This window comes from Lampetra planeri, unplaced genomic scaffold (genome assembly GCF_965212315.1).
Source record: "Lampetra planeri unplaced genomic scaffold, kcLamPlan1.2.h2 scaffold_217, whole genome shotgun sequence".
In the NCBI taxonomy this organism is placed as follows: domain Eukaryota; kingdom Metazoa; phylum Chordata; class Hyperoartia; order Petromyzontiformes; family Petromyzontidae; genus Lampetra; species Lampetra planeri.
In genome coordinates this window covers 31,562-44,766 of record NW_027614936.1, presented here as the reverse complement: position 1 = coordinate 44,766, position 13,205 = coordinate 31,562, and the positions used below count along the sequence as shown (strand labels likewise).

Sequence of the window (13,205 nt, the reverse complement as noted above, 5' to 3'; positions counted from 1 at the left end):
GTCTACAGAAGGTCGTGGGTTCGATCCCAACCCTGATGAGATGTTAACTACCTCGCCTGGTCTACAGGAGGTTCGTGGGTTCGATCCCAACCCTGATGAGATGTTAACTACCTCGCCTGGTGTACAGGAGGTCGTGGGCTCGATCCCGACCCTGACGATGCCTGCTGCTGCTGTATATCTGCAGTCTGCGTTTCTGTCCCCGTGGTGGTCACTGCGTGGATTCTTCTCAGGGTCCTCCAGATTTCCCCCTCCACGTTGAGTAATTGACTGCCGCTATGAATGTCCACGCGATGGAGATGATGATGATGATGATGTTATCAGCCCACGTGATTCGGCTATCAGCTGAGATGGCCAAGTCACTTCTGGTCTACGTGGGTCTCTATGGGTCTATGGGTCTCGGTGGGTCTGTATGGGTCTCTATGAGTATGGGTCTCTGAGTATGGGTCTCGGTGGGTCTGTATGGGCTCTATTAGTGTAGGGGTGTTAGAGAGAGAGCCCGTTATGCATGGCAGCCTATGGTAAACAAACACAGTAGGCGGGGCTACATGTGTGCACAAGCAGGTGCCCTCTGCGACGTCCGCGCCAGACACCCTGGGGGGTCGATTCGGTCGTTATGATCCCCCGGGGCCCCACCCCTCAGGGAGGGGTTGGGTATAAAAGGGGATTGTATCGAAGGGCTCGGGAGTGATGTTTAGCTAAAGAAGAGGAGGCGGAAGACGTCTGAGATAGAGCCCTGGACTCCCCCTGGTACGCCGTCCTTATCAGGACCGCGCAGGCTCGAGCCAGTGGCGTGGTACCAGAGCCAGAGCCAGTGCTGGTCTGGACTCTGGGTACCGGGCCCGACTGACCAGTGTCGGGCCAAGATAGCCTCCCCTAGCCCATTAGTGGAGGACTCAGAGGCAGGCTAGGGTTAGCTAGAGAGGTGTGTCCTCAGATAGACGGGTGAGGGGGCCGATACCCCCTCAAATGTGTATGTCACAACGTTGGTGTTAAATAAACAAGTGTGCCTCCAACTCCGGTGTGAACGAGTCGTGAGCGTTACTACATCTGGCGTCAGAAGTGAAACAAAGTACGAACATGGATACACGCCGGACGACTCGAGTCGGAGTACCAGGGGCGGAGGACACCGCTGCAGTCGGAGGGCCCGAGATGGCTGAAGATGCCATCGAGCAGCCGGGGCTGGGTGCATCCACGCCACAGCAGCTGGAGGAAGGGGAGCCGTCGACGGAGGGGCTGAGGCAGGCGCACGCGAAGCTGGCCGAGCTGCTGTACGCCGCAGCCGCCATGCTCGACAACATCACGCGGCTGGGGGCTGCGGGACCGCCACGAGGCGACAGCAGCCAACGACCACAGCGCCTTCCCGCCATTTCAACGGAGCAACATTTTGAAACTCCCGCCATCGCCGCAGCTGCTGTTGAGGGCGTGGCTGCTCTAAGCATCGCGTCCAACGGCGGGAGTACAGTGCCTGCCGCGTCACCACGGGTGCGACCGGCGATGCCATCGCTGGTTCGTGCCGACGCTGAGTTGAGTGAGGCGGACGAGGGAGTGCGTTCTTCCTCTGCAGCCGCTGCCTTACATCAGCGGCTACCTCCACTCAAGGAATTTGTGGCCGAGGATGGCGACTGGGGCGGCTTCCAGCGGCGCTTCCTCGCTCACCAGGAGATGGCACAGTGGACAGACGCCGAGGCTCTCCGCGCGCTGCCAGCACTTCTCGACAGCGACGCCCTCGCCACTCTAACATCGGCTTCAAAGGAGAGGCGCTCCACGCTGCGGAAGGCGATGCAGGTGCTGTCGGCGGTATATGGTCCACCATCGGACTGTCGCCAACTCTTTTACGATCGCCAGCGGGGGACGAAGGAGTCGCCCCTGGCGTACCGCACAAGCCTCCTGGCACTGGCGAAGGAGGCCTTTCCACGAATGGATGACGAGGGTGTCGACGCCATGGTGACAGAGAAGATACTTTTGCTGGCGGACGACTTAGACATCGTCATTGTCGCACAGGACGATGCAGAGATGTGCTCCCTCCAAGCGGCCCGTCTCCTCCACGCAAACCTGTCCTCTCAACGACGGAAGGCCAGCAAGGCGGCGAGCGGGCGCGCCGTCGCTGCGGCCACCCTCCCGGCGGAAGAGGTTTGCGCCATCAACCATCAACGGCAGCACGGAGCGGGAGCGCGGGAGGACCGGGCCGGTTCAAGCCGTCTACAACGTCCATCGTCGCCACCAGCGCTTCCACGCTGTTATAACTGCGGCATCCGGGGCCACGTCGCCTCGGGGTGCCGCTCTCCTCGGCAGCGCGGAACGACACCTCAACGGGACGCCGGCCCTCGTCACAAGCTCCACCATCATAATCCGGCGAGTCGCGGCACCCCTCATGTTTGGCCCACGCACACGCCCGTCACACACTCGAACACCGCAGCGAAGGGGGGGCAAATATCGCGTACCATGGCACCAACACGCACCGCTCTGGGTACTCACATTGAACCCAGCCAGTGGTCCGTGTTGGCCCATCGGGTTGTAGCCGCGTCATCGGGGTCGTCGGCCGTTGTGGGTCACATCGATGGGGTCGAGGTGCGCATCCTGGTCGATACAGGAGCATCGGCGACCATTATTTCGGAGTTGATTTATAACATTCTCCCTGCCCAGAGCCGTCCTTTGATGCCTGTTAATGTGCCATTCTTTGCTGCTAACGGGGGTTCACTTGGCATCATCGGACAAATTCGAGCCCAAATTTGTGTCGGGGATATTAAATTATCTGGGCCGATTTTTGTTTCCTCCTCGCTGGCGGTTCCGTGCCTGCTGGGGACGGATTTCCTGGCCAAAATGCCGATTAGGATATTAATCGACCAGGGATGCATTGAGCTCCCATCGGGCCGACGCATGGCGTTTTTGCCATCCCCCGCTACGAGCCGGACGGCGTTCGCGACGGTGCCGGCGTTCGTAGATAGAACGGTGCGCGTTCCTCCGGGGGCGCAAATGTTAATTCCTTTGAGACTTCGGCGGCCCTTCGCTAAGGGCATTGGGGCTCAAGGGGTTTTGCTGGGACCGTCTAGGGCCGGGGTCAGTGGACCTAATTTACTCCCGGCCCAGACCATAGTGAGAGGGGATGGAGAACCCTTCATCGCGGTCCTCAATGTGGGCTCGCAGACGGTGGTGGTCCCACAGGGGACCGTGCTTGCTCACGCAACGCCGGTGCCCTGTGAGGAACCCGTCGCGAGTCATGTCGGCGCTGCCCCTGCACCGCGACCACATTCAGACAGCGATGAAGGGTGGCTCGAGGCGCTTTGCGCGGGATCGACGGACCTGTCAAATTTAGAGCGCCAACGTCTTAAGACACTACTGAGGGAATTTTCCGACGTTTTCAGTCGGGATAAATACGATTTGGGCTGCACTCATCTGCTGCGTCACCATATTGATACGGGTGACAGCGCGCCAATACGCCAAAATCCTTTTCGGTTGAGTCCCGCCGAAAAGGACCATGTCAAATCGGCTGTTGATGACATGCTAGCCGCCGACATAATTTCTCCCTCCAACAGCCCTTGGGGAGCGCCGATCGTCCTGGTTAAGAAGCAGGACGGTTCGTTGCGGTTTTGCGTTGACTTTCGGCGCCTTAATAAAATTACGGTTGCCGACGCATACCCGCTCCCACGGATGGACGAATCGCTTGACGCCTTGGCGGTAGCGCGATTCTTCTCCACATTGGACTTACTTTCGGGATTCTGGCAGCTTCCTCTGGACGATGATTCAAAGCCTAAAACTGCTTTCCGTACTCCGCACGGCCTGTTTCAATTCAACCGGTTGCCGATGGGCTTACACTCAGCGCCGGCAACTTTCCAGCGGTTGATGGAATTGGTTTTGGCTGGATTGCAATGGGAGTCGTGCCTGATTTATTTGGATGACGTCATTGTCTTTGGCAAAACTTTTGAGGAACATCTCCAGAGGTTGCGGGCGGTTTTCCTAAAGATGCGGGCTGCTAATTTGAAATTTAAGCCCCAAAAATGCCATTTGTTACGCGAGTCGGTGCGTTATTTGGGGCACATCGTGGGGCGCTCAGGTATTTCTACCGATCCCGCCAAAACGCAGTGTGTAAGCTCCTGGCCGACTCCCACCTCAGTGGGAGAGGTTAGGAGTTTTATTGGGTTTGCGTCGTATTATAGACGCTTCGTCGCTAATTTTGCGACTATCGCCAAACCCCTACATGCTTTAACATCTAAAGGGGTTCGGTTTTGCTGGGGTCAGGAGGATTTTGCTGGGGTCAGGAGGAGGAGGCTGCTTTTTGCTCCCTTCGGGATGCTTTGGTAAACGCTCCTCCCCTGATTTACCCTGATTTTTCAAAACCGTTCTTGCTCGACACCGATGCGAGCAACACGGGTATTGGGGGCGTGCTCTCCCAGGTGGTTGACGGCGTGGAACATGTGGTTGCGTACGGCAGTCGGGTGTTGTCTCCAGCGGAGCAACGGTATTGTGTCACCCGTAGGGAACTGTTGGCAATTGTCCATTTCGTCCAACAGTATCGCCCATATCTGTACGGTCGGCAGTTCACCGTCCGCACAGATCATGCGGCACTGCAGTACGCCCTGAGGGTTCAACAGCCATCGGGACAATTGTCCCGATGGTTGGAGGTCCTCCAGGATTACGATTTCCAAACCACATACCGTAAGGGCGTTCGCCACACCAACGCGGACGCTCTGTCACGCTTGCCAACCACCTCCGAGTGTGCATGCCTCCTGGGGTCTGGACGTTGCAGGCCTCCAGGGGACACATCGGTACCTGTCTTGGCGGCCGCCAACGACGACGATGCAATGGTTCCTAATTCGATCGAACAGCAGGGCAAAGATTCCCTGTTGGGGTTGCCCGTCATTGAATGGGGGCGCCTCCAGATGGAGGATGTCTCCCTCCTCGGGTGGCGACGTCGCGTTGGCGGTGCGGCGGGGGGAAAAAGTGGTGGTTCCGACGCATGGGAAATGTGCCAAGGTCTGCTAATGCATTGGGACGGGAAGTCACGTCGACATCGGCTGGTTGTCCCTACTGGGTTGCGGGGTAGGGTGGTATGGGCCGCTCATGAGCGCCTCCTACACCTGGGGACCCAAAAGACTCTCGCCTTGCTGCAACTTGATTTTTACTGGCCTGGCATGACGAGGGATGTGGGGGATTTGTTGGGATCGTGCCCTCAATGTGCACAACGCAAACCGCCGGCACGGGAGTCTAACCCGCCCTTGCAATCGATCAAAGTGTCCAGGATAAACGAGCTGGTCGCTCTGGACATTTTGGGACCATTCCCCGCCACCCCCAGAGGGAATAGATATTTGTTGACGGGTGTTGAGTATTTTACACGTTGGCCTATGGCCTGGCCTTTGGCCAACCAGTCGGCAGCAGCCATCGTGGAGGCCTTTGTTCAGGGTTATGTCCTGGACAAAGGTGCTCCGGAGAGGCTGCTGACCGACCAGGGCAGAAATTTTTCCGGTAAACTACTCAGACAAGTCTGCGATCTCCTGGGCACAAAGAAAATTCGGACCTCCCCATATCACCCACAAACTGACGGGATGGTCGAACGTTTGCATCGCACCATCTCGTCCATGTTATCACAACAAGTTTCGGACTCGCAAACGGATTGGGACCTACAAATTCAGGGGGTCTTGGCGGCGTACCGGATGGCACCCCATGCGGCTACGGGGTTTTCTCCCTTTTACCTTATGTACGGCCGAGAACCAGACCCGCCTGTTCGTGCCCAGTTGCGGATCCCCGTGCCGCAGGGAAAAACTAATCTGGCTGACCACGTTAAATTTAATCTGGACAAATTGACCGAGGCACGGGATGCTGCAATGCAAAACTCTGACCTCCGTCAGAAGGCAAATGAGCGCCTCAGATTGAGTCGAGCGCACATGCTGCAGTGGAAGCCGGGGGACAAGGCATGGTTGCACTGCCCCCAGGTGCCACTGGCAACCTCCTCTAAACTTGTGCGGCCGTGGCGGGGCCCTGTGGAAGTGGTGGAGGTGTTACGTCCGCAGTGCGTGCGCATCAAGTGGGGGAAGCGGCGATGGTTCGTGCACCCCTCCAGATTAAAACCCTTCGCTGCGGTTCACAACCCCACTTCACACGCGCGTGGCCAAACATGTGGGGGGTCGGCCGACTTGCTGGGTCCGTCTCCGTCGCTCTCACCTAATGCCTTGCCGGCTGTGCCACCTTCAGGAGCATCAGGAGTGACGGGCTCACGCCCGATCACCCCTCCTGCGGATGCCGAGGGTCACGCGGAGTCAGAGGAATGCTCACCTCAAGACGGACAGTCGCCACCTGATTGTCCGCCACGCGGGGTTACCCCGTGTGAGGGGCCCGCTGCAAGGACGCGCGCTAAAATGCGCAAACTGTTGTGAGGCCGGAAAATGTGTACATAGCTGTTGTGTTTATTGGGTGTTGTGTGGATGGTGTGTTTCCCGCTCCTCGGATGTACATATGCTGGGTTCACCGTTTGTTGTGTGTGCGGGGTGGGTTCCCTGCTGGTTGTATATAAGCTGTTTTTTTTACGGACTTCGTATTTATTCGGGGGGGTGCGTCGGGTTGTTTCTCATCTTGTTGTTGCGTTCTTGTTCTGGTTCCTGTTATTGTTCAAAAAATAGTGAGGCACACGCGCGGTCAGGGGGTGAAGGCACCTTTATTGTCAAATTTTTGTATGTTGGCAGCCGGGACGGCTGCATGCTATGCGGGGGGGAGTGATGTAGGGGTGTTAGAGAGAGAGCCCGTTATGCATGGCAGCCTATGGTAAACAAACACAGTAGGCGGGGCTACATGTGTGCACAAGCAGGTGCCCTCTGCGACGTCCGCGCCAGACACCCTGGGGGGTCGATTCGGTCGTTATGATCCCCCGGGGCCCCACCCCTCAGGGAGGGGTTGGGTATAAAAGGGGATTGTATCGAAGGGCTCGGGAGTGATGTTTAGCTAAAGAAGAGGAGGCGGAAGACGTCTGAGATAGAGCCCTGGACTCCCCCTGGTACGCCGTCCTTATCAGGACCGCGCAGGCTCGAGCCAGTGGCGTGGTACCAGAGCCAGAGCCAGTGCTGGTCTGGACTCTGGGTACCGGGCCCGACTGACCAGTGTCGGGCCAAGATAGCCTCCCCTAGCCCATTAGTGGAGGACTCAGAGGCAGGCTAGGGTTAGCTAGAGAGGTGTGTCCTCAGATAGACGGGTGAGGGGGCCGATACCCCCTCAAATGTGTATGTCACAACGTTGGTGTTAAATAAACAAGTGTGCCTCCAACTCCGGTGTGAACGAGTCGTGAGCGTTACTACATTAGTATGGGTCTCTGTGGGTCTCTGAATATGGGTCTGTATGAGTATGGGTCTCTGTGGGTCTGATGACGACGATGATGATGACGATGTTGACGATGATGACGATGTTGACGATGATGACGATGTTGACGATGATGTTGACGATGATGATGACGATGATGATGACGATGATGACGATGATGACGATGATGACGATGTTGACGATGATGATGACGATGATGATGACGATGATGACGATGATGATGATGATGACGATGTTGACGATGATGATGATGATGACGATGATGACGATGATGACGATGATGACGATGATGATGATGACGACGATGATGACGATGATGACGATGATGACGATGTTGACGATGATGATGACGACGATGATGACGATGATGACGATGATGACGATGATGACGACGATGACGTGCTGCTGCGGTTCTGCTGCCTCTCTCTCCACAGAGCGGAGCCGGAGGAGAAGCTCCCATTGTCGTCATCATCGTCATCATCATCATCATCACCGCTCACCCAGACCTTTGGAGAGAGGACCGAGGTGGTGGAGGTGGTGGAGGTGGTGGTGGAGGAGGTGGTGGAGACGCAGGAGGAGGATGACGACAACGACCAGGAGGATGAAGAGGAGGAGAGGGAGGAGGAGGAGGAGAGGGAGCGAGGGGTCATGGCGCGTGTGGGCAAGGCGCTACGCTCAGTCCGCTCGCTCCTCAAACGCCTGGTGCTCTGTGGTGGGCAGCCCACGGCAGAGGTAGCGGAGTGGAGCCACACTCTCACTCACTCTCACACCTCACAACTCTCTCACTCTCCAACCACACTCACCTCAACTCCTCACCACCCACACTCAGCTCGCACTCAATCCACTCACGCACACACTCACCACCCACACTCACCTCCCACACTCACCTAGCCACTCACTACAGCTCAGCCACTCACTACGATCACTATCTCACTCTACTAACACACTCCACACCACCTCACACTCACAACTCACCACCCACACTCACCTACACCTCACTCACCACCCACCACTCACCACCACCATTCACCGCACTCAATCACCACCCACACTCACCACCCACACTCCCTACACACACACTCACCACTCACACTCACTCACCCACACTCACTAACCCACACTCACCACCCTCACTCACCCACTCAATCACCACCACACTCACCACCCACACTCACCACCCACACTCACCACCCACAACTCACCATCCCACACTCACCGCACTCAATCACCACCCACACTCACCACCCACACTCCCTACACACACACTCACCACACACACTCACCACCCACACTCACCACCCACACTCACCACACCCACACTCACCGCACTCAATCACCACCCACACTCACCACCCACACTCACCACCCACACTCACCACCCACACTCACCACCCACACTCACCGCACTCAATCACCACCCACACTCACCACACTCACCACTCACACTCACCACCCACACTCACCACCCACACTCACCACCCATCACCAGCACTCTCACAGCCACACTCAACCACCCACACTCACCACTCACCACCCACACTCACCACACCTCACACAGCACCTCACACCCTCTCACCACCCACACTCACCACCCACACTCACCACTCACCACCCACACTCACCACCGCACACTCACCACCACTCACACCACCTCACACTCCTCCACTCTCACCACACTCACCACCCTCACCACTCCACACTCACCCACACTCACCACCACACTCACAACCCACACACACCAGCCACACTCACCACCCACACTCACCACCCACACTCACCACTCACCACCCACACTCACCACCCACTCACCACACTCAGCACCCACACTCACCAACCCACACTCACCACCCACACTCACCACCCACACTCACCACTCACCACCCACACTCACCACCCCACTCACCACACTCACCACCCACACTCACCACCCACACTCACCACACTCACCACCCACACTCACCACCCACACTCACCACTCACACTCACAACCCACACACACCACCCACACTCACCAGCCACACTCACCACCCACACTCACCACCCACACTCACCACCCACACTCACCACTCACCACCCACACTCACCACCCACTCCACACTCACCACCACACTCACCACCCACACTCACCACACTCACCACCCACACTCACCACCCACACTCACCACTCACACTCACAACCCACACACACCACCCACACTCACCAGCCCACACTCACCACCCACACTCACAACCCACACTCACCACTCACCACCCACACTCACAACCCACAACTCACCACCCACACTCACCAGCCACACTCACCACCCACACTCACCACCCACACTCACCACCCACACTCACCACACACACACACCACACACACACACCACCCCACACTCACCACCCACACTCACCACCCACACTCACCACTCACACTCACCACACTCACTCACCACACCACCCACACTCACAACCCACACTCACACACCCACACTCACCAGCCACACTCACCAGCCACACTCACCACCCACACTCACTACACTCACTCACCACCCACACTCACCACCCACACTCACCACCCCACACTCACCACTCACCACCTCACACTCACCACTCACCACCCACACTCACCACCCACACTCACTACACTCACTCACACTCACCCACACTCACCACCCACACTCACCACTCACCACCCACACTCACCACACACACTCACCACACACACCACTCACACTCACCACACTCACTCACCCACCCACACTCACACCCACACTCACCACCCACACTCACCGCACTCAATCACCACCCACACTCACCACACTCACCACTCACACTCACCACCGCTCACCACCACCCTCACACCCACACTCACCACCCACACTCACCACCCACACTCACCAGCCACACTCACCACCCACACTCACCAGCCCACTCACCTCCACACTCACCACCCACACTCACCACCCACCACCACACTCACCACCCACACTCACACACCTCACTCACCCACACCACACTCACCCACTCACCAACACACACTCACCAACTCACACCCACACTCCACCACACACTCACCACCCACACTCACCACCCACAATCACCACCCACACTCACCACCCACACTCACCACTCACCACCCACACTCACCACCCACTCACCACACTCACCACCCACACTCACCACCCACACTCACCACACTCACCACCCACACTCACCACCCACACTCACAACCCACACACACCACTCACCACCCACACTCACCACCCACTCACCACACTCACCACCCACACTCACCACCCACACTCACCACACTCACCACCCACACTCACCACCCACACTCACCACCCACACTCACCACTCACCACCCACACTCACCACCCACTCACCACACTCACCACCCACACTCACCACCCACACTCACCACACTCACCACCCACACTCACCACCCCACACTCACAACCCACACACACCACCCACACTCACCAGCCACACTCACCACCCACACTCACCACCCACACTCACAACCCACACTCACCACTCACCACCCACACTCACCACCCACACTCACCACCCACACTCACCACCCACACTCACCACCCACACTCACCGCACTCAATCACCACCCACACTCACCACCCACACTCACCGCACTCAATCACCACCCACACTCACCACCCACACTCACCACACTCACCACTCACACTCACCACCCACACTCACCACCCACACTCACCACCCACACTCACCACCCACACTCACCACCCACACTCACCACCCACACTCACAACCCACACACACCACCCACACTCACCAGCCCACACTCACCACCCACACTCACCACTCACTCACCACCCACACTCACTCCACCCACACTCACCACCCACACTCACCTCACCACCCACCTCACCACTCCACCCACACTCACCACCCACACTCACTACACTCACTCACCCCACACTCCCACCCACACTCACCACCACACCACCACCACACTCACCACACACACCACTCACACTCACCACACTCACTCACCACCCACACTCACCACCCACACTCACCACCCACACTCACCACCCACACTCACCGCACTCAATCACCACCCACAATCACCACACTCACCACTCACACTCACCACACACACTCACCACCCACACTCACCACACTCACTCACCACCCACACTCACCACCCACACTCACCACCCACACTCACCACCCACTCACCACTCACCACCCACACTCACCACCCACTCACCACACTCACCACCCACACTCACCACACTCACCCACACTCACCCACACTCACCACCCACACTCACCACCCACACCTCACCACCCACACTCACCACCCACACTCACAACCCACACACACCAGCCACACTCACCACCCACACTCACCACCCACACTCACCACCCACACTCACCACTCACCACCCACACTCACCACCCACTCACCACACTCACCACCCACACTCACCACCCACACTCACCACACTCACCACCCACACTCACCCCACCACACTCCCACCCACACTCACCACTCACCACCCACACTCACCACCCACTCACCACACTCACCCACCCACACTCACCACCCACACTCACCACACTCACCACCCACACTCACCACCCACCCACACTCACCACCCACACTCACAACCCACACACACCACCCACACTCACCAGCCCACACTCACCACCCACACTCACCACCCACACTCACAACCCACACTCACCACTCACCACCCACACTCACCACCCACACTCACCACCCACACTCACCACCCACACTCACCAGCCACACTCACACCACCCACACTCACCACCCACACTCACCACACACACACACCACCCACACTCACCACCCACACTCACCACCCACACTCACCACCCACACTCACCACACACACTCACCACTCAAACTCACCACACTCACTCACCCACACCACCCACACTCCACAACCCACACACACCACCCACACTCACCAGCCACACTCACCACCCACACTCACTACACTCACTCACCACCCACACTCACCACCCACACTCACCACCCACACTCACCACTCACCACCCACACTCACCACCCACACTCACTACACTCACTCACCACCCACACTCACCACCCACACTTACCACTCACCACCCACTCACCACACACACTCACCACACACACCACTCACACTCACCACACTCACTCACCACCCACACTCACCACCCACACTCACCACCCACACTCACCACCCACACTCACCACACTCACCACTCACACTCACCACCCACACTCACCACCCACACTCACCACACTCACTCACCACACACACTCACCACACACACTCACCACTCACACTCACCACCCACACTCACCACCCACACTCACCACACTCACCACCCACACTCACCACACACACTCACCACCCACACTCACCACCCACACTCACCACACACACTCACTACACTCACTCACTACACACACTCACCACACACACTCACCACCCACACTCACCACACTCACCACCCACACTCACCACACACACCACCCACACTCACCACACACACTCACTACACACACTCACCACCCACACTCACCACCCGCACTCACCACCCGCACTCACCACACTCACCACCCACACTCACCACACTCACCACCCGCACTCACCACTCACACTCACCACCCACACTCACCACCCACACTCACTCACCACTCACACTCACCACACGCACTCACCACCCGCACTCACCACCCACACTCACCACCCACACTCACCACACTCACACTCACCACCCACACTCACCACACACACTCACAACACCACACTCACCACCCACACTCACTCACCACTCACACTCACCATACCGCACTCACCACCCGCACTCACACCCGCACTCACCACACACACTCACCACCCCACACTCACCACTCA

At 58.0% G+C, this 13,205-nt stretch overlaps 1 protein-coding gene across 1 annotated transcript in view; it reads left to right on the top strand.

Moving 5' to 3' along the window:
- The window catches only part of LOC144740457 (dual specificity tyrosine-phosphorylation-regulated kinase 4-like), a 32,804-nt gene extending 24,766 nt beyond the window's left edge, over positions 1 to 8,038 (top strand). Inside the window, exon 12 of the mRNA XM_078623303.1 lies at positions 8,023 to 8,038. Coding sequence (XP_078479429.1) covers positions 8,023 to 8,038 — 16 coding nt within the window. The remainder of the gene's footprint in view (positions 1 to 8,022) is intronic.
- Positions 8,039 to 13,205: the final 5,167 nt, after the last annotated feature.